A 16,234-nucleotide genomic window follows, 5' to 3' on the forward strand; every position below is an offset into this window, starting at 1 on the left:
GAAAACATGAAAAATTAAAGGGGTTCTGAAGTAGGGCACTGATAATTCAATAGCTTCAGTGCTACCGGAGTTAAGGACAGGATGTAATGTGTAAAAAAACAAAACCTAAAATCAGTTTCCACCTCATGGGCTGGACTTGGAGGTACCCATTGGAATAACCAAAGTTCAGTGGGAGCCTGTGATATTCCTGCATTGGCTGCCTGAGATCAGGACATGGTTTGAAGGTGTCAGCATCTGACAGCCAACAAGTTGCTCGGGGAAGTGGCCGTTTTTTTCCTTTTTTTTATTCCAGAAGAAGCATGACTGTTTATAATGTGTTAATTTAAAAAGTAATACAAAATTGCTTCTTGTGCATACAATTAGCTAAGCATGCCACAAATTAGAGGCTTTCTTCTAGCTAGCTAGTGTAAGGGATCCAAGCCTGAACTTTTTTTTAAGGACACACAGTTAATTGTACTTTAACTCTACCTATATGGACTTAATTCAGAAAACAATGTGTTGGCCACGTGGATGCCTGCGTGGTAGAAAATTGTCTTGAAGAGAGAAGGTTTGCTTTGTACGTGCATTAAGGATGGGATGTTATTTTGATTGTTTAAGCATTGTTTTACCCACTGTTAACCAGCAGAGAGCAGTTTAGTTTGTAGCATAACATATAGAAAAATGTTGAAATTGGCAAAGGCTGGGGTGCTTTTTCGTTCTCTGATATGGCCATTAAAAACAAACTGCCTGTGAAAATGAAATTCCTGTGCATTATCAACAGTATTTGTGCTTTGTACCAGAATATCGTCTGTAAGTATGAATTCCATCATATGTCAGTGACTTAAATGAAGATTCAAGGTTAATTTTGGGTAGTGTTTTGACAGTGTTTATTTAAACTGTGCACTGTATGAGGTGCAGTTCCTCAGAATACCAACCTTGCCAGGCTGATGTGGGGAATCAAATCCCCAGTTTGGAGCCCCAGGTCAGGTGGTGCCAGTTTGTTTCCAGCCCATGGAGACGGTGAGCACAGGGACTTGTTGCCAGCACAGGGAAAACAGCCTCCATCTGATGGTGCTGTTGTGGTGGCTCACTGAAATTCACTTGTAGGGAATGATCCAAGGAGAAAGCTTTCAGGCAAATAGCATTATGAATCAGTGCATTACATCTTCTTCTTTTCTTAGTCTGTGGTACGCATGCTGTTTGTCGTGAGTGAAATGCTGCTGAAAGGAGGGTGAAGGGCGAGAAGATCGGCAAGAGGCAAGGCAGGAGGATCCTGATATGAACCTCAGCCACCCCCAAAATGCATGTATTAATTGGTCCTTGCCTGTTCAAGGAAAACCTCAACATGCAAACAAACAGAAAGCCAAACATCGCCCCCACCCCCTAATCCCCCAGCAAAACGACAACACAGCAAACCCTGTCATTGTCACTTCTGTCAACAACCCCTGATGTGACTGATTTCACCCAAAAAACGGGCAGATTAGCATTCTGCAGCACGAGCACAGAGGATAGGGCTGCTGCAGGATGTGTGATACCTGTTCCACCCTCTCACCTACCCTGGAGGGGATCCTGAGGGGCACTGCAGGAATGTGTGGCTGTGCCTAAAGAGGTGCACAGCCTGAAATGTGGTGATGACATCATTCAGACGTGTTGGATGGCTGCTGTCATGGCTGTTGGTAACCTGTGGGCTGTGTCTCATATGTCTTAATGGGCACAGAGGGGAGAGAATAGCTGCTCTGAATCTCTGGCCTCTCCTGCTTTGTTTATTTATTTATTTATTTTTCCATGAGACTTGCAGGGAAGTAGCCAAAGCATTCAGCGGAGTAGGTGGCAGCATGTAGAAACATGATCTGTGACTTACCCGTCGTGCACATACATGAGGCACGTAACACTTGTGTGTGAGAGGGAGAGGGAGAGCTGCCTTTGCAGGGACTCTGTGAATCCTGTCACAGGAACAGGCGAACCAGGGAGGAGCGAGCTCGCACAGGCAGGAATAGTTGTAAACGTGTGTCTTGCTGGAACGCTGTCGCTGCTTTTATCAGATGAATAATTAATATCGCAAAGCTTATTGTTCAGAGTGGCAATTTTCGGGTCCTTTGGACGGGGATCTAGAGCTGTTGGAAACGCCAACATCTCATCTAGCAATTTCTTCGGCACCGCGTTGTGCCTTTTATTGTTCGAATCTGCCTGGGAGTGGCTTTAAGATCCAGTAACCTGATCTTTTATCACTCTTGGAGGCTTCCTTTTCTGGTATGCCCTGATGCATTCAACACATGTCGGTATTGTACGCGAGCGGCAGTCCGAGCGATTGGGGCTGGCTCTCCGTGCCTGCGAGGAAAGGAGAATCACCCTGGGCTGGGTGAGTGAGTGAGCCCCGCCGGAGCCGCCAGCGCCCGCCGCCCATCGCTGATCGCTGCCCGGCTCATCAGCGCCCTTCCAGAGGAAGGGGAAACGTGGACGAGATCTTGTCTCGGGAGTAAAGACTGCCTGAGGTCGAGAGAGGAAAACGCCTTTGCTTTTCGGACTGATGTGAGAGCAGCCCGGGTCTCGCAGAGCGATTCCCGGCGGAGCAGGAGGAGCAGGGGCTGCCTTTAAAGCAGCTATTCTGTTACTGCTCTGAGAGGCGTCAGCAGATGGACTTTGGCTTCAGCGCTGTGAATACTTGAGTGGCTTTGCATGTTGGAATACAAGCAGTGATCTCCTTTATTCCCCTTTTCCCCCTGTACATTCACCTGCTGAAAAATGAGTGAGGAAGCAAAGGAGAAGAATACTAAACCAGCTCACAGGAAAAAGAAAGGAAAAAAGGTAACTCCCTGTACAGACAGGCTGCCGTAATTGTGTTTTTGACTCATTTTGTGTTCAACCTATTTGCTTCTGGGTGTGGAGTGGCTTTGGTTTGATAATTTGTTTTGAATAAGGATGGTGGTAGAATCAGGATGGTTCTGTTTGTGCTAGATGCTGATGGGTGTGTTCTTTGCTGGAATCAGTATTACCATTGCAACTCAGTTGTTTTGCATTATTTTAGTATTCCTGCCTCTAAATATATGTTAGTTACAGAATTTCAATATGATTATAGTTTTCATAGTGTATTCCAAACACAGGATTACAAATAAACAGGTATCTGAACGAAGCCTATTTGAAAGGAGAGACTGATAATCAACATGTGCTCATGTAAATGAATATTCTGGACATGGCTAAGAAAAACAAGTTTACAATAAGCATTAATCTTATGAAAGCTATGTTTTTTGCTGTGTGTCACTTTGATCAGTCTTGTATATTTTGTATATTTTTTGGGGCTTGAAAATATTGTGATCAATTAAATTCTGGGATAAGATTCCAGTTTCATTGAGACTGATTTCTCTTATGGCGTAAGCCTTTTGCCTGAAACTCTGCTTAAAAGACAAATTTGATGATTACCTTCTATGTTGCAGTTTTTTGCTTTCCTGATATCCATGTAATTTCTACCTCCCACTTGGAAATGGATGATTTTTATGTGTTTATACTCAAAAACCAGATGGCTAAATCTAGGAAGTACACTTCTTCAGCTTTTTCTAACTTGTTTTAAATATTAACTTGGTATCTTAATTTATAATGCGAGTTCCCTTGACTGCTGTAGAAAAAGACATCTGAAAGGTTTATCATTGTTGCAGAGAATATATCCAGACTCCCACCCTTTATTTTCTGAGCATGTGTTTGCCTTCCTACCATGTGAAAGTGTATGACAGCCTCATAGTTAATCCATTTCCTTGGTGAAGGATTCAGTAGAGGTTGTTGAAAAAGCAAATTAAACCATATTGGCCCTTCTATTCTCCCAGAATTGCAAAGAGCAGCTTTGGAAGGAGGCATGGAAAGATATAATTGAAATCACTTTTAATGGTAAATTAGGATACCTTCCTGACATATGTTTCTGTCAGGGATGATAGGTTGCCTCAGGACTAGGAGATACATTTACACCTAAATTCTGGGGTGGTTTTAGAGTTTTGCCTGTTAATATTTGACCATGCTATCGAAATTGTTAATATTTTACCATGTTATAGAAATTGCTTTTATGGTGTCCAACAATGTGGTTACAGTTTTATAGCATGCACCAGTTTCTATGGCTGAAGCTCACAGCGATGATCCCTGTATTCTAGAGGACCAGCCCAACTCCCAACAACACAGAGCAGCCCAGGGGATTTAGGATTAAACAAACTTTGGGGTCTGACCTGCTATTCCAGCAATGGCTGGTCTGCTTGTATTGTCACCTAGAAAAGGTGATGCCTCTGTGGGCACAGCTGCCCTGCCCAAATCCCCCCTCTGGTGACTGGAGCGGTGTCATTGGTGCCTGGGGGGTGGCTGGAGGAAACAGGGGGACAGGTTTACATTTGTGAGCTCCTGCTGTGAGCCAAGGACACAGCCCCAGTGCTCCATGTCCTGTGAGGTGAGGGAAAGGCTGCCCTTGGTGCCTCGAGCCCTCGCCGCATGAGCTGCAGCCGGCGCCAGGGTGTGACTGCAGACCTTTGCCTGTCAACATGGGGTGCCTGCAGCTGCTCAAACCTGCAGCAAGCCATGTTCCCCTCCTCAGTCTGGTGTTTCCTCCGTGCAGTTGGAATCCTGGAGGCAGCTGGGATGTGCTGGGTTGGGCTGGAGCATGTCTCTTGTGACTAGTTGCATGTTAAGGCTGCTTCCATGTCAGTGTTAGACATGGGCTGGACCCAGGATGGCCTGATGGGAAGGAATTACTCTGTTTTAAACAGGCAGCAATCATTTTTCTGGTCTTGGCAGGAATTTACCCTTCTTTTCACAGTGTGTTTGGGGGAAGGTTTTAAATTTATTGTTTTGATTCAGAAGTTGAATCCCTGAATGGCCAGTGAAGGTGTACTTGAAGAGCAATACTGACCTAAGCAAGACAGGAGTTAGATAAACAAATGGTGTTTGGCTGTAAACTCCTGAGCCAGGTGAAAACTTAACTGGGTCTGTGGTTCCAGAGAGTTATGCCACCTGTCCATCCCAAAGAGGGTATCCTGAAATGGGTATTTCCTGCCTTCCTGTTCTCTTTAGATGCTTCATTTCCTGGCAGCTGTGCTTTCTCCATATTTAGCCTTTCCCTTGCCTTCTGTCTCGTTTATCTCTAGAGTTGAGTGGTGGCAATTCTTCCTTCTGCTCTTTGACTGCTGTTCATATCCCATTCCCTCTTCATCCACTCTTGGTTTTCCTGTTCTTACACAATTTCTGAAATAAATATGCATCAGGGGCAGCAAGGGAAAGGTCACACCATTGGCTATAGGGAAAATGCAATCAGCAGTGTGTGTTCAGATCTTCCAGAGTTATGTGATTAGGTTGTACCTCAAAAATTAGCCTTCACCTGGCAAACAGGATCTCACTTGTGAGCATAAAGACATGCAGCAGGTCTGCATTTAGAACAGATTGGCCAAAGGAATAGATTTTCAGCAAGTATGCTGAAAATAAAGCATGGTGGGGAGGATAAAGATAAGAAACCACCCAGGAGGTGTCACTGAGATTTGTTATGAAGGATGGACAATTTAGATGAAAGCAGAACAATGCTTTGTTTTAGCACCGTGGTATTCAGTGGGGATACAGCTTTCAAAGGATGATGAAAGTATCACATCAATATTTATTGCTGAGGCTACACTGGGCAGGATTAGCTCTGATGGAATAGGAAGCCTAATTAGTTTCTCTGCTTCATCCTTCAGGGTTCCTCCCTACCCTTCCTCCCGCCTGTGCCTCTTGTGCCTGAGCTTCAGTTGTCCTGCAATTTCCAGCCACACTTTTACAGTGTCAGTGTTTTGAAACAGCCAACTTGAATCCCTAGGTGTTATGGAGGAGCTTTATCCTGGATGTTTGTGTCATCACTTTCCAGTAAATTCTGGAATCTCATTTATAGGAGAGCACTGAACTCAGCTGTCATTAGAGATGTGAGATGTGCTTTGCTTTTTAACAAAAGAGTATTCTTTCCTCTTCCCCTTCAAACTGCAAGAATGAAATTAGCCATGAAAATTCCTTGGTCCTCTGAAACTTTAAAAGATAATCAGAAGTGTAGGAATTAAAAAACAAAATTAGACCAGCTCAAAACTTCTGTAGTAATTTTTTTTCCACTTCATTTCATGGTTATTTGCTGGGCATCAGTCACTTCTGAGAAGTGGGAAATTTCACATTAAACTCTCGTACCAGGAACTTTGCTGAAAATGCGTATTTTTTGTTTTGAGGAATCTTTTGTTTCGCCTTCTTCCTCTGCCTCCTCCAGGATCTTTAGAAAACCTGCACAATTACTGTTGCTGATGTCTCTTGGTGTACGTATTGCGTAAATCAGTGATGGAAACTCCTAAGAGAAATGTCTAAATAGAGTTTCTTAAAAGTACACAGGAGAGAGCTCACACTGACCTCTTAAGGTCAGTCTAATCTGTTTATTAATTCACCTGTCTGCCTTGCTTAGTTGATCACTGTAGCATGATTTCAGCATTGTGTTCCATTGCTTTCTATCAAAATCGAATGCCTTGTGCAGGGAAGAGCCAGCTGTTTATGCAGCAGGTGAAAAACCAGTGCTTTGGGTCAGGCTGTTTAGGGCAGCCAGCATTGCTTTTTGGACTAATAGGCAGTTTAGCTCAATCCACTTTTCTTGAGCCAACGCCCTGGGCTCACTGCACTGGGAACACACTTTGCAATCTCTGCCAGGGACATTTGCTCTGTCGTAGCTCCAAGGTTTGACTCAGCAGCATTAGTGGCAGTCTCCAGAGGGACTCTTCCGTTGTGGCACACTGCTGAAAGTCTGGTCAGCAGTGTGTCTTTGCATGAGAAATTTCAAGGGACAGAAATTTCAATTTGTGTGGGGACAGGTGTGCTGAGAGGTGAGAGGCTCCTGGGTGTGTTGAGCTATTCCCCACTGTAAGATCAGTAGTGGTCTGAGCTGTCCATGACTCTGGCGGAGCTGGAGCAGGTCCTTTACAAGCAAAGCCTGTCTCTCCTGAAAGAACATCACTGATTTCAGTGGAGCCAATATCAGGGGGCCTGAGCTCTTGGCATTTCATTGTTATTTGGTCAATGATTCCTCTCTGTGTGTGTGGATCTTCTGGTGGTCATAATTCAGCACCTGTGAACACCAGCTTTTGTCATGACGAGATGAACAGTCCTGTTCTGTTTCAGAGATTTGTGGTGGTGTTGCACTTCTTTCCAAGCTGTCTTTTACCACCAGATTTGCTAATGTGGTTGCTTCAGTTCCCATGCACATTATTGTTGGTGGGGGAGAGCCTTCACTGCTTTTTGCTCCCACTAGAGAAGAGCTCATTGCTAATGGTGAAGCAAATGCTCATGGTAGACTTTTCTGAAGAGTTTTGTAGCTTTTAATTTATTCATAAAATTAAGTTATTATGTGGAGTGTAAATTGATTTCTAAATTTGGGTTTTTCCTGACAAGCTGAGAAATGAAAATCTGCTTAGATTTGTGAAACAAAATGCAATTAGGCTCTATAAGGAAACCATATCTATTCTTGTCTTGGTAAATAAACTTTATACTATGTTGTTAATTTCAAGTTTCTGTGGATGAGAAATGGTTCTTATAGATTTAAATTTAATTATATGGTGATAGTCTTAATCCTTAGTATGTCAATACATCCAATGCTGAAAATTGAATTTGGTGCATGATAAATAGGTTTGGATTGGCCTTGCTTGCAAATTTCTACTTGTTCGGCTTTAGCATCCATTTTATTGATGTTCTAGATTTTTAACCTCATGTTTTCAGCACATATATTAAAGAGGAAACAAAACACATATATTGAAGAGGAAACCAAGAGCCCCTGGAACTTCTAGAAGATACTCCTCATTTGCATTTCCAAATAGTAAATGTCCAGGAGCAGTGGAATGGGGTAGTTTTCAATCATTATGACTATTCTTAAACCTAATTGTTTTCTGAAACTTTAGGGTTTAAAACAGTTTTCCCCTGAATCAAACACATTTGCATTTTCTTGCCATCTCAGTTTTCTGAATTGACAGAGAATAATTAAAATGCATTGATTCCTGTCACTCTGACTGGAAGCACTTCAGCACATGTGATACCTTTGTCTTTTATCATACTGGAGCAAAAGAAAGCATATGGAATGGAAAGGTACAAATCCTACTGTTTTGAAAGTACCCATTTCAAACGTCCCTTTTCCCTGGAGGAAATACTCTAATGGATAACGTCAACCTTTGGTAGTATTAGTCACAGCTCCTGGCCCCTGGGCATGTATGGTTCAGAAATTGTAGGCAGAGGTTGTTATAGTCTATATGAAATGAAACAGCATGGTGTGTTATGTTACTCATGTTTTTAAAATAATTTGCTCTGGATAAGTGACACAACTTGTAACTTGAGTGACAGTCCTTCCATCTTGCTGCTCAATTACCACTCCTGCTGAACCTGCTGAAAAAACAATGGTTTCTCTTTTTTTACAGAGGAATCTTGCAGTTTGTGAGAGAACATGAAACCTGAGTTAGATTACTGGATCATGTGACACAAGTTCATCCTACAGTTTTGAACTTTTCCCAGAAAATTCATGTGTGAACAGTTCTTGTCTTTCTGATGGATAGGTCTAAGAAGTTGAAGCATAATTGTGGGAAAGTGCTTCAGTTGATTTATTTTTTTTCTCTTCACCAAATTCTGCCTCTTTTGTGTCAATCTCCTCCTGGTTTCAAGGAGCTGCTGTAGGACCACTCACTTCCCCATGCTGCCTTCTTTCTAAGGGATGTGCTGGCTTCTCCCTTTTTGTTTCTAAATTTTTCTTTCAGCATCTCCTCACTGGTTTTCTGAGCTATTCCCTCTATTGGATGACCATATCAGTGCATGTCCTCCATCAGGAAGCTGATGGCCTTGAGTCCATGTGTGGGTTGAACCTTCTGTTCTCTCCCTCGTGTTGCACTGCCCCTTTATAGAGGGTTTTCCCTCTCCAGAATGGAGCCTGTGTGTTTTCACACCCTCTGCCACCCGCAGGAGTGAGGCTCCCTGAGCAGTCCCTTTCCCTGGTGGTGCAGGGTGGCAGAGCAGGAGCACAGTGGGAGGTGTTCCAGCATGACTTGGTTGGTTGCTGGAGGACTTCCAGTGTCTCCTGCTCCATAAGCTGGGCACTTACTGTCCAGGCCAGGTTGTCTCCTTTGCAGTAAATTGTTTTAAGTACAATTAGGTTACAATTAGATTTGATTACAGAAAGTGGGTTTGGGCTGCAAGAGGCACAGTGGATCAGCTCCAGCTCCATCCTGCAGTTCTGCAGTCATCAGTGTGACAGGGACCAATATCCAAGTTTTTGTAACAGCCTTTATTAAAGCCCTCTGTAAACTTCAAATTAGTTTGGGTCCTATGGAGACCTTTCCTTAGAATCTCAAGGGTCTCTGTTCTCCTTTTTCCAAGCCCTGACTGATGCAGCCACAGAATTCAGTAGGTCTCAGTGATAGTGCCTAGGTAGGTCTGGTAGGTGTTGAAGTGCTTATCACAGTTATGTAATGGTTGTCACTTAAGCTAAAAATACTTTGATCAAACTGTCAATCACAGATTGAGAAAACTAACTACATCTGGGCATCCCCCTTTGAATTCCTAACAAGAGCCTGTATATCTGCATAACCCTGACTGAGCATGGGCTTGTTCCTCAGCCTCCTCACCTCATTTCCAGCTTCTTGTGGAGGTGGTGTTGGAACCTGCAGCTTTCCTTCACCTCTGGCTGACTCTAGGTAGAGTAGGGGATGGTGCTGTGCTGAGTTCTAGGGTGTAGAGAGCCAACACCCTGCTAGGAGGGAGCTACTTCTATCCCTTCTTTCTGTTGAAAATAGCAAGATAGCTTAGCAGGGAAGAGATAATTACAGAAGTAGGCAATTAAGGAGTTTAAGCTGAAAAAGTAGATGTTACTGAGGCTCCCTATTAACTTTACATGCTGAAAACAGGACACCATGCCTGGCAGTTGGATCTTTCCCTTGTCAGAAAGGTTCACCTTCAGGATTGAAATCCTAATGCTGTATAAAAACATTTTATTAAATTGGTGTTAGGTCCTTATTTCAAGTCATGAAGCTTTTTGGTATCTGATCAAGCCAATAATGTAATGAATTCTCATTGATCACTCTTCTAAAGACCTCAGACTTGAAGTTTGGAGGATGTGTAATAGTAATGAATTTTTACAGAAACAATAATTGCCACAATGTCTCCCAGTTAGTTTGTCACTTGCTAATGGAGGTGCAGGTTGTTGCATTCCAGTGGCTGCCAGGTGCTGCCTCAGTTAATTGAAAGTATTTGCTGGATAAATGGCAACAGGCATGAACTTTGCTATCCTTTCTTTCCCAAACCAGCACGGGGCAAACGTGGCATTTTTCCCTTAGCATGGAAGGTGAGGAATTGATTGGCTAGGTAGGGTAAAACTACACATGTATATTTTATTTAGCATTTCTTTGTGATGTAAGACACCCCGTGTCTTACTATGCCTAAATTAAATGCATAGATAACGATGTTTAAGACACTTAAGGTGTTACCATCAGAGACTTATTTCAGGTTTGTGCTCACAAGAGATTGTGTATGCTGAGAATTCTCTATGGTGCATTAGCAATTTGTGAATGTAAACAAGGATTGATTTGTCTGAATAATTTTTTAAAGTATCTTGCATTAAGAAAGGGAATAATATAATGAAATGTGGTTCTTCATATTCACCATTAAATCTCTTTCATGGCTTTGTTTAAAACTGCTGTTTGATGGGAATAAAGCTTTTTAGGGTAATAATGGCTATATAACCATTATGTACTACTGAGGTGTCTGTGGCCTTCTTCTAGTTTGGTGTGAGTTTATATTTGTGTCAAACAGATCACTGCAAGCTGTGTCATTCATGGAATAATGTGCAGTGAGCAATTTTATCAATTTTGGTCTTAATGAAATTATATGAAACCCAAAAGATAAAAAGAATACCAACAGTATTTGCTTGTACTGCCTGATATTTGTGTGATGTTTTTAAGTCATTCCTTAGTCAAGGAGTGGCTGATGCTTTTTTAGGCAAGATCCCATCAGTAATTTCTGTCAGTCAGTTTCTAAACTAGAAAGTAAGAATCTTTCTGAAAAGCTCTTGAACATGTTGATAAGACCCTTTTAATCTGCGTGGTTCTAGTGTGCTGGGAGTTGCTAATTATCTTGGAATTGGTGTAAGAGGGGTGGATGGGAGAATCTGGGAAATGAGGGAGGTGGTGGAATTGGAAGCAGAAGGTCCGTCTGTGGTGGCATTTCCTTGGGCAGCAGCAGGGAGAGGACACTCACCCTCCTGTGCTCATTTCCAGGCTTTTCCTTGGGCTGGGGTGGTGCCTCCTAAGAGATATGGATATACTGGCCTTGCAGCCTGTGAGAATAAATGGTGTTTGCTGAAGCACTCCAAACCAGGAGCTGCTGTAGGCAATGGGGATGAAATTCATCCTGGTGGAGATGGCCCTCCCTGGTGTGCAGGATGTGAATGCAGGATGCAGAGCCCTTGGGCAGAGTGCTTGGGATGCACAGGTACTTCCCTCAGATGGGGTTAATGCTGTGCGGATGATGCAGAGGGCTCTTCCCTTTTCCCTGCTCCCCTAAACAGACCTGTAATTTCATTTACTTAATTACTGTTGTCTGTGTTTGCTTGGGAGGCAGAATCACTACTAATTACTAATTAATATTTGTAGAATGCCAGTGTGACGTTAACACAGGGGAAAGCCTTAGCAAATGAAGTGATGTCACTTGGAACAGTTTTCCAGCTGAAAATTTGTTATCAAAGATTGTCTGTGTAATTCTGGCAGCTGGTTCCACGCACATTCTATTGACTCTGAAGGACACATCCCAAAGAGGGGTTTTATTTAATAGTCCTTTTATTTTAGAAAACCAAAATATGAGGACGTCAGTCCACTCTAAACCACAGTGAGGTTTACCTATTTCAGTCATTCAGGCACCAGAAATTTAAGCCTGTTTGGTACAGAGTGGTTTCTCAATCACTTTTTTGTTTAAATTCAGTTTTCAAACAAGTTTCATTTAGAGCATTTCTTGCTCTTCATGTGTGTTCATTGCATAAATCTTGTACAGCTCCTTCAAAAGAAGAACTAAAGAGTACAAGTGACAATGGAAGCAATTAACCTGTTTGCTTTTATTACTACCAATCCTGCACTGTGTCTTGTGTTAGAGCTCCTTCCACACCAGTCACATGCAAAGTCCTGGCATTCCTTGCCACTTGGTAAGAAACAATTTTCTGTCATTAGGAACATCAGCTGAAATAGTTTTGGAAGGCAAAAATAGGAAAAAGTATTTCTTAGGTAGGTGAAATGAGTAAATAGCTTTGCTTTTGCAGCCAGAAGAGTCATTCTATCATTCATCATTCAGTCCCAGCTGAAAATGAAGCTATATATTATTTTAGAATGGATCCCTGGAGCATAAAAGTATATTGTTGACTTTTATTTAAAGAAAGAAGTAATGTGAGCATAAGTGTAATGATAGTTTTAAGTAACAGAGACCAGGCAGGTAATGTATATAGCAAGGAAGATAGGGATCTGAATTAAAGTACAGCTTGACTTAGGTGATTCAAGCCTGCTTATTTTACATGACAATAAAAGGGTAGTGCTTACAATATTGTAATCACCTACTAGCAAACTATTTGAGAGATGAAGTTCCCAAGTAGATACAGCAATCTTGTGTTAAACATGGTTTATTGGGTTTTCAGTTTTGCTCTTTAAGCAGATTTCAGCATGCACTTTTTTTTTTAAATATACCTATGGGACAAATATTCTAAAAATGTGAAAATTATGAGGAGTTTTAAAAAGATATAAAAAATTTTGTTATGGAGCCTCATAACTAATGCACTAAATTTAGCAACTAAGTAACTCAATAAATGCAAGTATTTGATGATAACTGCTGGCACTTAAAATAAAACCAAAGAGGATGTCTGTTCATCCACAGGTATAGATGAAACTGTTGAGAATATTGAAGTATTGTATTTGCAGTAAGGGCTGTAGGTGATTTGTCTGAAAGCTGAACTTTTGAAAGTGAAATAGTGGCCGGAAACATCCTAATTCACGATGCTATTAAAGAGAAATTGAAGAGAAAATCCAAGGCAGTCTTTCAGAGTAACTCTTAAACGGGAGCATAACTTCTTTTATTGAATTCAGGAGTACTGTTGTAGTCAAGAACTGCAACAATTTTTTTTTAATCCAGCCCTCAAATGTACCAGTTTGAGCAGCCACATAAGTGGTGGTGTGCCCAAATTTGTGCTGAGCCTGGTAAAATTACCACATTGTTGGCAACTTAGTATTATAAAAAATAAAAATCAAGTGAAATATCTGGAAACAGCAAAAATCGTCTTTCAGGCGAGAGATTGGAAATTTTCTTAAAGAAGTTCCCAAGCCCCAGGGATAGGAGCCCACGGGTGCTTTGTGTAGACTCTGGAGCAGACCCAGCTGGGCATTACGTGCAGGATGCAGGTTCGTTCTGCATTGCCCTCTAGCGTTGCCTTTAAAACAGAAACCAAAAGAACCCAAAAAACCCCAAATGCAGCAAAACTGGAGGGTTATTTGCTTCCACATTCATCTTTTCTCTTGCTGCACCAAACCTCTTATTCTTGATGCGATGTCTGTTATGTAATGAGCTCAACTGCGTGCCTCTGTTCCCTGTTTGCTTGGATGTAAAGTAGGTGTCCACAACTACAAATATTCTGCTTATCCTTCCTAGGTATTTTTGTTATAGCCATGGCTTGACTTCCTAATGCAGGGATTTCCTGTCTCTCTCTGTGCCTTCTCCTTTTCTTTGTAACACACACACGTATTTAGCTGAGAATGGTGTCTTTCCTACTCCTTGTCATGTCTCAGGCTTTTCATTTATGAAAATCTATAGCTGTGTTCAATGAAAAGATGCCTTTACAATGGAATATTTCACTCTGAGCTGTACAGCCAGCCTTTGATTTCTGTATTCACTCATAATTGTGCTTTTAGGTGTTGGCTGCAGTAAGATCTTGAAAACAAAATTAAGATAGGGCCACTCATCACTTTGTTTTTCACTTCTCTACACATACATATGTATTTTTAAGGAAGCTCCATTGTGGCAGAACTGACCCTAATGTCAAATTAAATGCAAAGCAGGCAGGGCCAGTTTGGAGGGGCAGCCCTTTGCAATGACCTTGAGAGGAAGAGAGCTCCTGTGGGCTGCAGCATCCCACTGTTCCCTGTACTGGAAACTCTGAGTGAGAAGAAAGTAGCACAGATTCTGCCTAATTTCTGGAGTGGGTGTTTTTATCATCAGATTGCATAGCCTGGTATTTACACCTGATTGTAAACCAGGGCTAAGCGTGGCTCATTTTCTGGAAATTACATTTAATGGAAGGAACCTATCTACTTGATACTTGGTAGATTGCTTCCAGAGCATACCAGCAAACCTCAGTAGCAGTAAGAAAAGGAGGTTAGCAATCTATAAAAATTGAGTATGAGGCAGGCAAGCTGGCTGCCTTTAAAGAGATCTGCTGCTGTGTTTTTTGGCAGGTCATGCAGTGCAGGAGGAGCAGTGCTTTCCTGACCTGTGAAGCAGCTGCTGTGCCTCCAGCTGCTGTTGAGGGCACTGTGGAAAACGAGGAACAGGCTCTGGCCACCTACTAGTCCTTGGGTCTTTTGAGGTCTTTGTCACTTATTAACATGACCAAGAGCAGTTTGGTGGTGGGATGGGGCAGATGGCCAAGAGCCATCTGTTCTCATTGTGTTCACCTTCCTGCTTTTCTTTTGCTTTCTCTTCTTTAGGTCATGCACATACTTTTAAGTTCTATCATTTGTTTTATAGTGTATTCCAAAATAGAAGGGGAAATCTGCTTGTAGATGGTGTGGCTAAAGAATGGTCAGCATATCTCTCACAGATTTTTCCTCAGTTGTATCTTAGACGCCAATAGATTTCAGATTCTGCTGGATGAGTTTGCTACATTATAGTACTGTCAGAGGTTTAAAGTATATATAAAATATATTCACAGTAATAGTAAGATTGCTTACAGCAAGCTTAGGAATAAATTTATGTATCCCAGGTCGTTTTCTCACCTTTTAAATTTACTGTGAGCAAACTGAGAAATCAAAATGACAAGGTTACCATTGATCCTCATCTTAGTGGTCCTGAAATAGTGTCCTTGTCTCATCTTGTTCAAGTCTCTGTAGGGCACCCTGAAAAGACAGCAAATTTCAGCAAACAGCAGGAGTATGCTGAGGTACTAAAGTCAGCATCACTTTTGTAGTCATTTGAGATTTATTTAGGGGTGGTAGGCTTTTTTTTTCTTTTTTTTCAGTCTTGACAGGAATACTGATTTTTATTGAGCAAAGTTCATGAAAACAGGAGTTCATGCTCCTTTCTGAAACAGGAACTTAGCAAGAACATGTCATCCTTTTTTGTTCATTTTTTCAGAAGTCCTAAGTTTGGAAACAAGAAAAAGGATTTATATAGGTGCAAATAATACTTTGGGGTGTCTGTATAGTCAGTCTAACAAGGAGTGCTGAAAATATGAGGAGGAAAACCCCACAGTACTTGAACTGAGGCATTTTCCTGTTATCCAGAATATAATCTCTTTAATTGCAAATCCACACAATAAACACACAATAACACTTTGCCTGTGAGATTGTAAAATAGAGTTTGAGGGCTTTGTCAAATGCAGTTACTGTTCTGTCTTCTGATGTTTGTTACTTGTGCTTGAAGCTATTCCACAGCTGTGAGGGACAGGACTAGTTCTAAAATAGGAAACAAAATGTTAATCTATGCAGGGCTGGATTGTAGTGCAAAATGTCAAAAAAGACTATTAACTACTGTTTAAGATTTGGAGCTCTAAAGGGATGACAGTTGAGAAGTCTGATGAAAGAGGGGGGTACAATAATTTTTCTGAAGGTTACCTTAATGCAATGAAGGAAAACATCCAGATCTGGGCAAAATCCAGGTCTGTAATACAGCTTGTTGAAAGTGAGCACCCAAATCTTTGTCCCTTGCACCTGCCAGCACATTTCCTGTCAAAGCTCCAGAATTAGTCCAGGAGTAGTCCTGACTCTCTTTATTTTACTCCTGTAGCAAGGATTAATACTGACTAGACTTTTTGTCTCAAGCCAAAATTTTCAGAAGGCAAACCAGGAGCAGAGATTAGAGAGCGCTCCAGTTCCCAAGTGTTGAGCACTCAGCAGCTTCACTGAAGAGTGGGAGTTGCTTGTCTGTTCAGCAGTTTTAAAATCAGGCTACTTGTTTGGCCCGACTTAGCCTGTGAGGTTTTTTTAAATGCATTACAGCACACTTCTGTGAATGACTA

General features: G+C 41.8%; 1 protein-coding gene across 1 annotated transcript in view; it reads left to right on the forward strand.

Annotated features, from left to right (window-relative positions):
- The first annotated feature begins 1,732 nt into the window (after positions 1-1,732).
- The window catches only part of ANK3 (ankyrin 3), a 286,897-nt gene continuing 272,395 nt past the window's right edge, over positions 1,733-16,234 (forward strand). The window contains exon 1 of the mRNA XM_071438639.1: positions 1,733-2,784. Within this exon, the coding sequence (XP_071294740.1) occupies positions 2,722-2,784 (63 nt within the window). The 5' untranslated portion in view covers positions 1,733-2,721. The remainder of the gene's footprint in view (positions 2,785-16,234) is intronic.

The sequence above is a fragment of the Agelaius tricolor genome, unplaced genomic scaffold (genome assembly GCF_023055355.1).
Source record: "Agelaius tricolor isolate 1412-34295 unplaced genomic scaffold, bAgeTri1.0.p SCAF_13, whole genome shotgun sequence".
NCBI classification, from domain to species: Eukaryota; Metazoa; Chordata; class Aves; order Passeriformes; family Icteridae; genus Agelaius; species Agelaius tricolor.